Source organism: Lissotriton helveticus, chromosome 1_2, assembly GCF_964261635.1.
Source record: "Lissotriton helveticus chromosome 1_2, aLisHel1.1, whole genome shotgun sequence".
NCBI classification, from domain to species: Eukaryota; Metazoa; Chordata; class Amphibia; order Caudata; family Salamandridae; genus Lissotriton; species Lissotriton helveticus.
In genome coordinates, this window is record NC_136058.1 from 122,833,423 (window position 1) to 122,849,183 (window position 15,761).

General features: G+C 50.5%; 1 protein-coding gene across 3 annotated transcripts in view; it reads right to left on the reverse strand.

Annotated features, from left to right (window-relative positions):
* MYSM1 (Myb like, SWIRM and MPN domains 1) overlaps positions 1-15,761 on the reverse strand; it is a 367,486-nt gene that overhangs the window by 164,843 nt on the left and 186,882 nt on the right. For all 3 annotated transcript variants that reach the window (XM_078669957.1, XM_078669947.1, XM_078669962.1), the window contains one exon: positions 12,076-12,206. In XM_078669957.1, the coding sequence (XP_078526083.1) occupies positions 12,076-12,206 (131 nt within the window). The remainder of the gene's footprint in view (positions 1-12,075; positions 12,207-15,761) is intronic.

Genomic DNA, 15,761 nt, shown 5'->3' on the forward strand with positions numbered 1-15,761 from the left:
GCCAATGCTTACCAGTTGCTTTGAGTTTTGTCATTCAGAGTTGCTTGTTTCTATTTGTGGGCTCTATTTGCTTTACTCTGTCCAGCAAGTATTTGACCCTGCCATGGAGCAAAGCCTCCTGTCCACCTTTCTGAATAGCTCCCCCTACTCTTCCAGAAGTGCTTGCTTTTCGGGAACTCGTTTTTTTCCCTTTCTTGAAGCACTGAACGAGTGATTGTTTTTTTTCAGCTGCCTCCCTTTTACGCTTCATTATGCCTGTTAGAAATGGGATCTCTGGTTGGCTAAGGCTTGCGCCAAAGCAAGGCAGAGACCACCACTCTAGTCAGGACAAAGAGTTACACGCCAAAGATAACCCCTGCTCACCCCCTTGGTAGCTTGGCACGAGCAGACAGGCTTATCCCGGAGTACATGTGTAAAGGGTTTGCGCACGCACACACCAACAACATCCCAGGCACACCACAAAAGGAACTCCATACAAGGTTATATCAGAAATAGCCTTTGTATTCTCATAACACATTAGAACAGTAATCACATAAAATACATTGTGCCACCTGGCACTAGGTGATATTTACAAGGGATTATTTACACATTGCAGGGCCCACTGGACAACTGCCAGAACCATCACAAAGCGAACTTAGTAAAAGTAAGACATCTCATAAATGTACAACCAGTAATCACTGGTAACCACTGTACTCAGCATCAGCCTGTAACATAAACCACATTATGCACAGTATCACATTAGGCGCCAAATCTATTGTACGCCAACCTCATCAGTCTAACCTCTTAGACCTTAACCTCCTAAGCATCACTCACATTAGGGGTATACTCAGAGTACGAAATATTCTCACTGGCATAAACACATTACGCACATAATCTCAGCCCCGAACGCATTTAGAGGCATAAATCATAGTAAAGCATCACATTTCCTAATATCATATATATCACGGACCCCCTGGCCAATTGACCTTCTCAAAGGTGCTCAAATGCCCTGTGTCCAGAATGTCAGGCTGCTGCCTATGCAGAGGAATCAAAAGTGCGCCATTGCGCTAGGGTAAAGGAGTGCATCTCACTCCTCTCTCAAAACACGCCCCCAAAGACTGTGGCCTAAACGTTGCAGCTGCCCAGTACTTGCTGGGAAGCAGTGAACCAAGTAGAGGCCTGGCACTTCTGTGCCTCCGGTCCCACTCAGGGACTCTGAATTAATTGTGCCAAATGCACAAGTTACTTACCTTCGGTAATGATATATCTGTAAGAAACAGTAGTTCGTGTTAGATTCCTTAACTTAGAATATCCCCAGGCGTCAGGCTGGATCCGGAAAGTTTTCGTCAGCAGTACCCTTGCGCGCCGGTAGGCGTCATCTGCGGCTCCGCGTCCATCATCGGCGGGATGACGTTGTCGGAGTACTTAGACGCCGCCCTCGCGCGCTGACATCAGTTCTGCACATAGCTTTCCGCGCAGAGCCATGATAGAAACCGACAATGGTGCCAAAAATCTAGGGCCCTCAAGGGAGATACCTTAACCCTAGATATCGGTTCGCAGAACGGGGAGGATGGGTGGGGCGGTAAGGAATCTAATCAATCAATCAATCAAGAAATTTGTATAGCGCGCTACTCACCCGGAGGGTCTCAAGGCGCTTGGGGAGGGGGGTCCGCTACTGCTTGAACAGCCAGGTCTTAAGTTGCTTCCTGAAGGAGAGGTGGTCTTGGGTCAGGAGGAGGTGGATGGGGAGGGAGTTCCAAGTCTTGACTGCCAGGTAGGAGAAGGATCTTCCTCCCGCGGTGGCTCTTCGGATGCGTGGAACGGCGGCGAGGGCGTGGCTGGTCGATCGTAGCTGGCGGGTGGGAGTGTAGAAGGTCAGGCGGTTGTTGAGGTATCTGGGTCCCAGGTCGTGGAGGGCCTTGTGTGCGTGGGCGAGGAGTCAGAACGTGATTCTCTTGCTGACGGGGAGCCAGTGCAGGTCTCTCAGGTGTCCGGAGATGTGGCTGTGTCGGGGGATGTCCAACACTAACTACTGTTTTTTAAGATATATTGTTACCGAATGGAAGTAGCTTGTGCATCTGAAAGAAACAGGTTAGTGTTAGATTCCTTACCTTAGAATAGATAACCCAGCAATACCAACCCCGGTGGTGGGTCTGCGAACCAAGATCACACCAGAAAGTCCGGGAGAACGGAACGACAGAAAAAGCCATCTCTCGGGACTTGGCTGCCCAGGCAGTAGTGCCTAGCAAACATGTGCAGCGAGGCCCACGTAGCTGCCTGACAGATGTCCTGCAAGGGGACTCCCCAACCCAGGGCAGTAGTAACCGCCGTGGCCCGAGTGGAATGGGCGCACAGCCCCAAAGGAGGCTCCTTTTTTGCCAAGGAATAACAGACCTTGATGCAAAAAACGACCCACCGAGAGATGGTCCGCTTTTGCACGCCCATCCCTTCTTAGCGCCCACGTAACCAGCAAAGAGCTGGTCGTCCACCCAGAACTGGCATGTGCGGTCTAGATAGAAGGAGAGCGCACGTTTTGGGTCCAGACTGTGGAGCCTCTCTTCCTCTTTCGAGGGATGCAGAGGCGGACAGAAGGTGGGCAAGGTGATGGACTGCCCGATATGAAAGGCTGTAACCACCTTGGGCAGGAAAGAAGGACGAGTCCTCAGAACAACCTTGTCCGGATGGACAGAGAGGAAAGGAGGTTTAGAAGACAGAGCCTGGAGTTCACTCACTCTCCTGGAAGAGGTGATGGATACCAGGAATGCAGTTTAAGAGTCAGAAGACGTAGAGGACAGTTATGAAGTGGCTCAAAGGGAGCACACATCAGATAAGTCAGTACAAGGTTCAAGTCCCACTGAGGCATCACAAAAGCAACAGGAGGAAACATGTGTGTGATGCCTTTCAAGAATCTATTTACAACAGAGGACTTGAAAAGAGAAGGCTGATCAGGAAGCCTCAAGAAGGCTGAAATGGCCGAGAGGTTATGTTATGTTATGTTATCTGTACTTATACCGCGCTCAGCTGCCCCAGCAAAGGGGCGTCCCGGCGCTTTGCTAGGCACAGCTCAGTTAAAAGACCAAAGAAATGGAACAGTGAAGTAGATTAATAAGAGCTAAACGAATAAAATAGTCTTGATGGCACGTCTAAACATCAAGAGGTCTTCAAGGGCCCGGGTGTGAGGGGGAAGAGAATTTCATAACTTCGCCACTAACACCCGAAAAGAACGGCCACCGACTCTGCTCAGCCTGAAGCGCGGAACAACTGCTAGGTTCTGGCCCAGGGATCTGAGGGTTCGTGAGGGAACATACGGCACCAGCAAATTCTCCAATATTTGGGGAGATGAGCCCTTGAGGATTTTAAAAGCAAGGCATAATACCTTGAATTTGATCCTCTGGTTCACAGGAAGCCAGTGAAGAGAGCGCAGCGTGTTAGAAACCGAACACTGCCAATCACCACTTTGGCTGCAGCATTTTACACTCGCTGCAGCCGGATGAGTTCCGACTGATTAATCCCCACCAAAAGCGAGCTAGCATAATCCAGCCGGAACAGCACTGACGCTTGGACCACTAGCTGCCTGGTGGGTGCGTCGAAACATTTCATGATCGGTTCTAGCCCTCTGATAATGCCGTAGCAGGTAGCCGCCACCTTCTTAGTGTGGCAGATGAAACTAAGAGTCGGATCCAGCCAAACCCCAAGATTTTTTATCTCCGATGCTGGAGAAGGGGTCACACCCAGTTCCGGAGGCCACCACAGGTCACCCCATAGCTCCGCCTGCTTGCCAACTACCATGACCTCGGTCTTTTGGGCATTTAGCTGGAGACAGTTGGAATTCATCCAGTTAGCCACTGCCCGTAGTCCGTCACGGAACCTGGGGGCCTCCGTATCAGAGTCCCCACTCAACGTGACCGCCAGCTGCATGTCGTCTGCATATAAGACCATCGTCAAGCCCCACTGCTTGACGACCGCAGCCAGCGGCCTCACGTAAAGATTGAATAGGGTGGGGCTTAACGAAGAGCCCTGAGGGACACCCAGTTCCAGCGGATATGATTTAGACTAGCCCTTGATAGTGCCCAGAGCAGAGCCCTGCTGGGCAAGAGAAAGAAGAAAGAGGAGAACCTCTGAAAGGGGGGCAGAGAGTGGATCCACAGCCTTTGCTGTGCACCATGCCACAAATTTGTTCCTCCTGCAGGCGTTTACCCATTTTGTGGATGGACGCCTGGCTGCCAGAATCACATCACAGACTTCAGGAGGCAAAGTCAAATGGCCTCAACTGTCGCCGCTCAATCTCCACACATGTAGGTGGAGACTGGACAGGTTCGGGTGGAGGACCGTTCCCTGCTGCTGCGACAGAAGGTCCTCCTGAAGAGGCAGACAAATCGGGGGATCGACTGACATGCTGAGTAGCTCGGGATACCAGATTCTTTGTGCCCAGTCCGGAGCCACAAGGATGACTTGGGCCCGATCTCGCCGGATCTTCTTCAGCACTCTGGGCAGAAGTGGTATAGGCGGAAAGGGGTACAACAGACCGCAGCTCCACTCGCGACGAAAAGCGTCTCTGAGCGAGTGCCGCCTTGGAAATTCCAACGCGCAGAACTGATTACATTGCGCGTTTTCTTCAGTGGCGAATAGATCTAATCAAGGCTCTCCCCACTGCCGAAAGAGACCGTGCGCCACTTCGGAGTTTGTCCGCCCTGGCGTTCAGGGAACCTGCCAGGTGTTGAACCACCAGGGTGACGCCCTGGTGTTCCAGCCATGTCCAGAGGCGCAGAGCATCCTGACAAATGGTCCATGAACCCACCTCGCCTGGTTTGTTGCAGTACCACATGGTTGTGGTTTTGTCCGTGAACACCTGCACTACACTTTCCCAGACAGAGGGAAGGAATGCCTCCAGTGCAAGATGGATCGCCCGCAGCTCCAGAAGGTTGATATGGAGCCGGGACTCCGCCGGAGACCAGAGGCCTCTGATTTCCACCTCTCCCATGTGGCCCCCCCATCCCAGGAGGGACGCATCCGTCACTACTACATGCTCCGGTTGGGGTAGGGAGAGGTATCTGCCGCTGACCCAATCGCGGTTCGTGAGCCACCACTGCAACTGACTCGCAGTGCCCTCCAAGATCAAGACATAGTTGGACAGGTTGCCCTGATGCTGTGCCCACTGAAACTTCAGGTCCCACTGCAGAGCCCGCATCCGCCACCTGGTGTGATGCACCAGAAGGATGCAGGAGGCCATCAGCCCCAGGAGCCGCAGTCAACCTGACCGAAACTCGGGATAAAGGCTGAAAGATCGTAATCAGAGCCTGAATATCCAAACCTGCTGTTCGGGGGGATAAACCTGAAACTGCCAGTCCAGAACCGCTCTGATGAAAAGAAGCTTCTGAGAGGGGCACAGGTGCGACTGACACGTTGATGGAGACCCCAGCGAGTACAGGAGGTCGGCCGTAGTCTGGAGGTGGGAAACGACTGTTTGGGGCGAGCCCGCCTTCAACAACCAGTCGTCGAGATAGGGAAAGTCTGGAACACCTGATCTGCGCAGATGAGCTGCGACCACCGCCATCACTTTCGTGAACACCCGAGGTGCGCTGGTATGGCCGAAGTGGAGCACGGTAAACTGAAAGTGCTCGTGGCCTACTGTGAACCGCAGGTGGCGCCGGTTGGCCGGCAGGACGTGGATGTGGAAATATGCGTCCTGCAAGTCCAACGCTACCATGCAGTCTCCAGGGTCTAGGGCAGCTAGGACCTGAGCTAAAGTCAGCATCTTGAACTTCTCCTTCCGGAGGAAGCCGTAGGCCTCCTTTGCCCTTCTTGGGTACCAGAAAGTAGTGGGCGTAGTAACCACGTCCTACTTCTGGCCCAGGAACGCGCTTGATGGCCCCCTTGGCCAAGAGGGCCATAACTTCCTCCGGCAGAAGTTGCAAGTGATCCCACGACATGCGGTGGCATGGCTGGAGGGGTCGCCTCGAAGGGGAAGGAGTAGCCCCTTCGGACGATTTGCAGCACCCACCTGTCCGACGTGATGGAGCGCCAGTGGAGGAGGTGATGGCGGACCCTGCCCCCCACTGACATCAAATGAGCCTGAAACGTCGGACTAGGAAGGCTTTGAGGCAGATGCTGTGGGAGTGGATGTGGACTGACCGTGCCGTTGTCCACCGGCACCGCCACGGCGGTTACCACATCCGCGGCCGCGTTGAGGCTGGTTCTGCGGCCTGTGGCTGGCAGGACGTGTCAGGGTACCCCTTCCTTGGCCACCATAGGGGCGAAAAGCAGAAGTTTGCTGGCACTGGCCCGACAGGCCCAAGGACATGGCCGTAGCCCTGGAGTCCTTCAAACGCTCAAGCACACTGTCTGCTTTGTCGCCAAAGAGGCGACGGCCATCGAAGGGCATGTCCATGAGCGTGGCCTGGATATCGCCCGAGAAACTGCTGGCCCTCAGCCAGGCGTGGAGGTGAACCGCCACCGTCATGGAAATCACCCTTCCAGCAAGTCCGTGGTATCCAGCCCACACCTGATGGAATAACGCGCCGCATCCCGCCCCTCCGCAAGGGCTTGGGCGAGCCGGGCCCGGCCCTCCTCCGGGCACTGGGGCAGAAAGTCCGCAACCGTATCCCACAAGAGTGGGTATAACGGCCCAAAAAGCAAGCGGTGTTGATAGACCGCAACCCCAAACTCAATGAGAACAGTTTCTTCCCAAACTGATCAAACCTTTTGCATTCCCGATCTGGGGGAGCAGTCGGGAATGCGGTCTGGGACGTAGAGGCCTGGATCACCAGGTTCTCAGGGGTGGGGTGCACGGACAGAAAGCTAGGGTCGCCCGGAGCCGGGCGGTGGCGTCGGGCCACGTTCCGATCCACAGGGGGCACTGTGGAGGGCTTGAACCAGGTGAACATCAGAACGTCCGTGAGGGCCTCATTGAACGGCAGTAGAGGCTCCGAGGAGCTTACTGGGGCTGAAGCACCTCAGTGAGGAGGTTAGTCCTCACGGCCGCAGCAGGGAGCTCAAGAGCCAAGGCATTAGCTGCACTGCGCAACACCACACCATAAGTGGCACCCTCCTCCGTAGCCACGGAGGGAGGAGAGATGAATCCAGTGTCGGGCCATGTGTCCATACCACTGGCCTCCCCTAGCTCGTCTGCCCAGTCCTGGTTGAACTGGCATTGCTGTGCCAGAGGGTCCTCAGACCCCTCACAGTCCTCCCCTTCATCCGTGTCCTGGTAAACAGGCTGGAATGACGGAGCCGGGTCGTAGATGAAGGCCTCACCCATCGACGGCGCCGAGTGGTGCCGTTCCGACGCCGGACCCGGACTGGGGCTGAAACTGGGGCCGACGTCATCCGAGGACAGCGCCGGGAGCGACATCATGGGGGGTCGGCGCCAGCCGAGGAGTCCTAAGGTCAACTGGCATCGACCGTGATCCAGGCACGGATCCCACGGGGGCCGGCGGCGTCGGGACCGAAGTCGACGACGGCGCCGGGGCCGAAGCACCCGACGGCGCCGGTACTGGAGCCACCGGCTCGTCTAGGCCCCAAGTTGAGTCTGCGGGGCCCGAAGGCGCGCCAGCAGGCCTCAACGGAGGGAAGTGAGTCCTCATGGCAATGAAGAAATCACGAATCTCCTCCGGCATCCCTCACAGGCCAGGGACCGGAGGGTATGGGCCTGGAGGCGGCGCGCGGAGTCTGAAGAGCGATGTTGTCTCTTAGACTTCTTCTTGGAGTGCCTCGAATTACTGGAGGACTTGGAGCCTGACGAGTGCTGGCGATGACTCGACAAGAGACTGCTGGATCTCGAGTAGCTTGCAGGACCGCTCCCGCCTAGCTTTCAACGTCAAGGCCCGTCAGTCTGGGCACAACTTGTCGTCGTGGTCGGCCCCGAGGTAGTAGAGACACCGATGGTGGGGGTCGGTCACCGATATCAGGCGGTGACAGGTGTCGCATGGCTTGAAGCCAGGCATCCCTACGGCACCAGGTGTCGAAGTCGACTCGAAAAAGAGATCCAAAATAGATCAAAAAGTTATTAAAAAAATGACCAAGAGTACTGCTCTTCCCGGATCTGCGCTAGCTGGCGCGGAAAAAAGAACTGATGTCAGCGCGCGAGGGCGGCGTCTAATTACTCATCCCGGCGACGGACGTGCAGCCGCTGACGACACCTACTGATGTGCAAGGGTACTGCTGACGAAAACTTTCTGGATTCAGCCTGATGCCTGGGGATATTCTAAAGGTAAGGAATCTAACACTAACCTGTTTCTTTCAGATTTGCTGCCGCTATCCGCGCTGGTGCGGCACAGCTGTGGCACTTTTCATAGCAGGGCCCAGCACCTCTGTGCCCTCTGGACCCCCACGGGGCTGTAAAAACATGCCTCCTTCGTTGGGGCGGCCCGCTCTCTGGCGAGCCCGCCCAGGCACCGACAATGTGCCTCGGGCTCTTTTACTCTCGAATGAAACTGCTACCAAGCGTTGGAGCGGCCCGGTGCCAGACAGGGCCGCTCAGACTCTGTGCCTCTGTCGGCACCAAACAACTCGAGCCCCCGCTCACCGGGACTCACTGGCGCCGCTCTGGGTCTCCTCAGGTCTCCTCTACTCACAATGTCCAGTGCGGTGTGGGCTCCCGCCTGGATTCTCTGTTTACTTCATCCGGGCCCCCTCCTGGGACCCGGGACTCTAAATCGTCAAGACCGGCACTGGTGCAGGGCTTCCCTCGCTCACAGGAACCCCGCGCTGGTCTCTGTAGACTTCCTCCTCTGGCCGTCCCGTGAGCCTTCCCTCGGGGAAGCGGAAGTCCCGCCCCACGTCAGGCACCACGTTGCCTGACTTCCGGTTTGGGGCCGCGGCGGTGATTCTTTTCAAGATGTGGCAATGAGGGGTAGGCTTCCTCTTGATTTAAAAGTATAAAGCGGGGTGGGCTGCCCCTGAAGCGGCCATGTGGGGTGGGCACCCAGGATGAAAATATCAAAATGAGCGGGGTGGACACCCACAATTAAAATATCAAAATGAGCGGGGTGGGCGCCCGCCGACAAAACATCAAAAATGCGGTGTATCCCCACGTCGGGATTCCCTCGAACTGCAGCTCTGTGCTGCGAAGAGCACGCTCTCCCTCTCCTTTGGGGAAAGTTGGGATAAATCGCTCACAGGGCACAGAATACAGCAAAAAGGTCCTGAAGGATCACAAGCAAAAGGGTCCCAAAAGCCCGTTAGGAACCAAGAGGGCAATGCAGGGCCCAGGGAGGCAAGCCCTTCTGGCAGCCCCCATGGGCCCCAGCAGCAGCACACCCCGGCAGGATCAGCACACCAAGACTCAACAACATTATGAGGTCACAGCCCCTTCTTTATACACCCTTTCTTCATCGTGACACAGCACAGGGCTTAGGATACCAGTCAGAACTGGTTTAGGGGGGATTTGGAGCACTTTGTTTTCGAAGAACCTCTTCCCCTTTGTCAGGTGTGGGCTCAGTGATCAGACACACCACAGGGGGCGGAGCCAGCATTGTACAGGCTGGGCACAGTCCTATTCAGAGTCAGGGAATTACCCCTCCCAGTTGTCCCATTCAGCCTAGCTGACTCGCCCTGCCCCTCCTGGAGCCACCCACACATCTCAGCTCCTGTCACTCACAAGCCAGACATGCAATTCACATCAGGCAGGCAGACACATAGCACACAGAAATGACAACTTCTAAAAGTAGCATTTCTCCACCAGTCACCATAAATCTGTGCACACCACTGCTCAGCATTCATCCTCACGAGTTCATACATTCCAAACTCGACCCTGCACTCCTCTCATACCAGGAATTACCATGGACACACTTATCCCCCATGCATTCCTATGGGAGGGCAGGCCCATCTCACCACACGTACACAGAGAGCGCACGCACTTTACACTGGACCACAGTGTCAAAGTTCCCCGAGGCCTAAAACCACTACCACCATTTCAGAGCTTCAGGCAAAAAGTTCAGGGGTGAACCTGCCAAAAAGGGCCCAGTTCAACAATGCCACCTCAATGCAGTGAAGCAACATACTTAATGTAAATTGAGAATTTTTATTAATAGTTTTAATTTTTACACTTCTGAGATACTTAGTGAGGAAAGAATGCATTTAAATGCTTTAAAAATTATCAAGTTGCTCCTGTTTGCGCAAACTTTGGTGTCTAGCCGATGCAATGTATGCTATTTCTAGATTGTCATCACGTCACTGACCTTAGAGGGTTTGTCTCAACCCTCCTTGTGCACCCCTGAGTATGCAGACTGAGAGCAGCACGACAGGTATAGATTGGAACTGCCTGCCCAAAGGCGAGAGCATGACACCGAAGCCATTTCTATCTCATCAGCCAACATAAAGGAGAAGAGGCAGTGGCTTTTAGTTTCTTGTGGGAGTGGATATGCATGTCACCTACTGAGACCTACAGGGGTAAAAAGGAGCTCTGCTGAGACATGCCACTACCATTACATTAACACAGTTTAACAGATTGGGCAACATTTGTTTTACTTTGCAATGCAAGTACCAAAAGAGCTTATACACCCACAGAATGAGAGCCATATCCTTACATCTGAAAAAGGGAAAATGTAATCACAGTAGTAACAGCAAATGACAAGCATTACAAGTACATTAAATAGATTGTGCTACATTTGGTAACACAATGTATTACAAACACTTCCATAAGCAATAATTGTCCATCCTGGAGCCATAAACATCATCTGTAAAGAAGCACTTGGCCATGGCAAGCATGCGCGTTTTTAGGTCTCACCTAAGCGCACACATTATCATTTACAAGACATGGTATTAGCTTACAGTGGGCTAAGAGCCTTTCTGATGCTTACCATTAGTTGGATGCATTGTCACTCTCATTTGCTTGATTCTTTTGCTTCAGCTTCTCATAGGCTTTCTTTCCTCTTCTTGTGTACGTCCCCTCCCCGGAGCATTGATCTATTTACTTGTGTCTGTAAACTGCTCCTTCTTCAGGAGCTGCTTTTTCTTTAAGAACTCTACGTAAGCGCGTATTTTCCAGCTGTCTCCCTCGTGTACTTATCCACCTCTGTGTTCCTCTTTCTTTTCCTCCCTCACCTGCCAGTCTTGCTTCATCTCAGCCAACCTTTCCTTGCTGTTCTTGCTTCCCTACCACCCCCTTGTCCATTTGCTCCCGAGCCATGACCGTCCACCCTCCGTTGACTATTTGCATTCCCAGGTGCACTGTCCTTGTGTTTCCCCAAACCCTCTAGCCCACCCTCCATTGCCTGTTTTCCCATCCCCTCCTGCCTTCTGTCCATTGGTTGTGTGCTTCCGCACTCCCTCCTGTCTGCCCTCAACTGTCTGTATTCTGCCCCTGCTCAACCTGCCCTGTGTTGTGTTGTCAACTGGCTCAACCGCCCCAGTTCTCCCCTACCCCCAAAACTTAGTTATCAGCCTGCTGCCCCAACCCACATTCCTAGCCACCCGCCTCTTCTGCCTGCCGTCCATGGACTATGACTATGGACTCTTCAATGTGTCCCTAGATTAATTTCTATGAAAAACAAAGGCAGGGTGGCAAGGGAACGTTCAAATAGTCCTATGTTTCATTGTATGGCACAGAAAAATACGCAGAAATATAATAAAGGCTCCTATGCACTGAAGCTCAAAAACAAAGCCTCAAAACAACCCAACCCTGGTGGCATCATTGAAAAGCCACAGGGGCGCTTCAATAGGAGAAAAAGAGGGCTAGAGGAGGCAATGAGAGGATGGCAGAGTTGGGAGGAACATTTTCAATCCCAGTGGAGTTATTACTGGTCAAGTTGTATATCTTCCTTTCTTTATATCCACTGGTGAAGTGTGCATAGTCACTGTTAGTTCTTCCTACACACATTCAGACAATTATTATAGAATTTGCAAGCAGCCCTAACAAAGTGAGGACAGAGAAGAAAGTAAAACATCAGGACAGTACAGTCATGTCAAGAAGAATTTGAAGATAAAAAGGACACCCCAGCAAGGTGGAAACAACAAGGAATAATGAAAAAAAGAGAGGAACTTAAAAACAATAGATAAAATGTGTGCAGAAAGGAAGAATTATTGCTCAGGATATTGAAACAGTGATGATCCCGAAATATACCAACATACTAGACTCTCACAATAACCACAACTTACCGCATCCAAAATTAATTGCACCTATTAGCTCCAGATATGTGTGTATGCGACCAATGCAATTCACATCTCCACAGTTCTTTAAACCAGGACGCACTGAAGTTTTATTAAGATACCGGGGTCTGCATTTCTCCCTAAATGAAAAAGAAAGCAGATCAGTACATTTGAAGATGCATCTAAACAGCATGACTGAACTAAAAATTGAAAATACATGAAATAATTATATGTATGTGAACATGCATTTATAGAGCTCAAAAGTGTATAAAACAAAAAGTATTGTTCAATTGAACAGTGTGTCCAATGTAGAAGGGACAAAACTAGAGCAATCAGGTGGAGGGACAAGGTGAGAAAGGCGTCTGCAGCTAGGGTTAAGGCAGTGACTAGACAGGGAAAGTAATGGAGCAAGAGAAGCAGGATCATTCTTCAGAAGAGTGGTAAGGAGAAGTCATGACTCATTACTGAAGAAGAGGATAGACAATGCTTGGTGGTCCAGAGTGCGTTCCCTGTCACAAGGCAATAGCAGGCTAAGATTTGGTCTAGTTTTCTTCCTGCATTTTCTGGTTCCTAGCCTGGTACTGCTGTGGGTTTTGAACAGACCTACTTACACCTGGATTTTAGATGCCAGATTCGAAGGACTAGAATACAGCCCAGAGTGATTAACAATTCTTGCATATCACCCATCCCTCTGATTTGTTTTTCCAGGTAAGATGGAGTGCAAACGTGTCCACTCTATAAATGCACCTGGTCTTGAAAAGGGTGTGGGGAGCAGAGCACTGGGAGCCAATGAAGATGCTTATTAGCTGAATCAGACAGGTCTCTGGAATGGTAGCGCGTAGAGCACTGCGCCTTCATCTATGGAAATTTTAAAGCCTGCTTCTGCAAGGAACAGCCTCTCCTCTCTAAAACAATAACTGATGCTAAGCAGATTTGACGTTGCTAATTTTGTCCCGCTATACCTGGACTGGGTGTTCTACTGTTTGCTTACATTAGGCTGTGGACATCCATACTGAATGCAGGTAAGGCATGTAAGCTGTATGATGTTGCAATTCATCAGAATACTAGGGTAAAGCTTTGTGTCTGATCCATATTGGAGGATGTGGTGTATTTACTATGGGTACTGTATCGATCCCCCTATTTCTGACCCTTGTCTGGTTAACAATTAACTAGCAGCCATTCAACTGCACAGAAACCCGTTATCTGATTAGCCACACAACGGCACAGAAGCCCGTTATCTGATTAGGTCATAGCGCATGCCATCTCATTAGGCAAGCACTATTTCTCCAGCCCCCTAATAGGCATACGGTGTTCTCAAAACAAATCAAACCTACCACGACCTGGGAAATCCCCACAGCCATTGTTTTCATTTAGCCGAGAACTTCAGTAAAGAATGTGCGAACGACCAGTTCGTATGACATCCTTATTGACGTATTTATGTCCATCCTTACGTCAATCCCGGCACCTTTCAGGTATAAATAATACCGACATTGCCTTAAGCAAACACACGAGGTGGTGACAAGATTGGAGCAGCGAGACTTGCCGAGGAGCCCAGCTGACAGCGAAGCCCACAGACGCTGCCCCTCCTTTCTGACGCGCTGAGAGAGAGACGCTGCCTTTTCTCCTGCCGAGAAATCCAGCTCCGGCGCTTCCAAGCCGCCCTCGCAGGCAGCTGGAATATCAAGACCTGAGATAGAGATACCAGCCCTCCAGCCTTCTAAATCCCAGGTACTGAACTGAATCATCCTTTGTAGAGAATTCTTGAAGCAGACCCTTGGCAAAGCAAACTTAACTTAAACTGCTACTTATCTACTCCCGCCCACGTATTAGGCTTAGGTCAGGTACATTGGGGTAGGCGTAGTTAGAAGCACCAGTTGAGTACGATTAGTCAATGTATATATGTATGTATCTATTTTATCCATTTTAAGTATCATATGGCTAAGAAACCATATCAATGCTTTTACAGTATTATTTTATAATTCTGTTATTACTGTATGCACTTTACTTAACTATAAGTATTGCAATAATAGCGATTCATTTCTCTTGTATGAGAAAAGAGACTGATCATTAAATAACATCTTTTTATTGAACACGCCCGTCTCTTCCTTTTCTCTACAATCTGGTGAAACTAAGAATGCACTGAACTGACTGAGTAAAATAAGTTGTCTTTTGTTTTCACACGACTCTAGAGATACACTCTTGATTAGGGGAGAGCAAAGTTGTCATGTTCTATGGTTGTCAGAAACTAAATCCCTTCTTGTCTATCCAGGGAGGTTAAACTCCTCCTTGTCTATTCGAGAAAGTTTCTAGTGAACTCTGAGCTAGCTGGCAAACATTAAACTTTAAGTCTAATATCGACAGTAGAAGACCTAGTTAACCTCTGTCCTACGTCTATACTATTGAAGATATTATTCCAATGCGCAGAGCCTATTGGGATAATAGGAACTACACTACAAGGATACTAATGTCAAAGTGTGCCAAAAGGACTCCAAGTACATGTAAAAGATGTATATTGCAGGTCAGAGTTGGAGCCCTCGGGAATGCCGAATATCACGGAGATTAATTAAGATAAGGAGGACCTAATCTGGGATCTTTTTGTCAGGTGTGATCAGAACCACTGTAGAACGGTCCCTATGATGCCCATTCGATGTGCCTGGATGTACAGCACCTTGAGTGGTTCTATGGTACTGAATATTGCAAAGAGTTCAACAAGAATGAGTGGAATAGGTTCTACAATATCAATTATCATGAGAGCTTTGTCCACCACTTTGATGGTTGTTATCTGCATGTTTCATCATGGTCTAAACCAGTTTCATAGGTACCTAAGTTAGTGTTAGACTTAAAGCTTTTCATGATCCTATGTGACCACTTTATTCTCCAAAATGTTTCCAAACAATTCAGATCGCATTCCAACATAAGCCATAGAGCAATGATGAATTATTTATTGATTGAGCAAAGAAGACACAATCATGCATTGGAACATCTGTGCCAGATATGGTCATGGAGACGTGGTGGCAGGGGAAAATAATAAGGAGCAAGTGGAATATGTCACATTAGCTTGTGATGCATGAACTAATTAGGTCCAATAAAGTTTTGATTAAATGTTTAATACAGAAGGTTGGGCACATCATGAAGGAAAATGGTATGATATGCCAATTAGTTAAAGCCTTCATGTCTTTCTTGGACTGCATGATATTTATTTATTTCTATAGCCCACCCACAACATCAATTATGACACAGAAGCGGTTTCCAACTGAAGATCAAATTACTTATCTTCAGAAATTCTCCTTCTGGTGGATTCTCTATCTAACCAAAGAAATTCACATCTAGTGAACACACCTAGACATCACACTGGATCTGGAGGTTTTCTCAGCATTGCTCTCACGCACCAGTAGGTGGAATTGTATAGCTTAGTGACAGCTACGTTCCGCCCCAGAAGTGACATCGGAACCGCACATAAGCACCATCTCAGCGTGCTGACATCAGTTTCTTTCCTGACTACGTTTGCGCCAATAGGCACGGACCTTAACAAATGATTAGTTGTAAAAGTATGCAGATACCTACACTGCGACCTTTTAAGATAGAATGCGATGATCTCAGCTGCGGCGGCGACACGCTTCTTCTCGATGCGTCACGCTTCCAGCTTCCAGTGGCACGCAAGTGACTGGAGTCAGAATTCTCAGCAAGGAAATTCA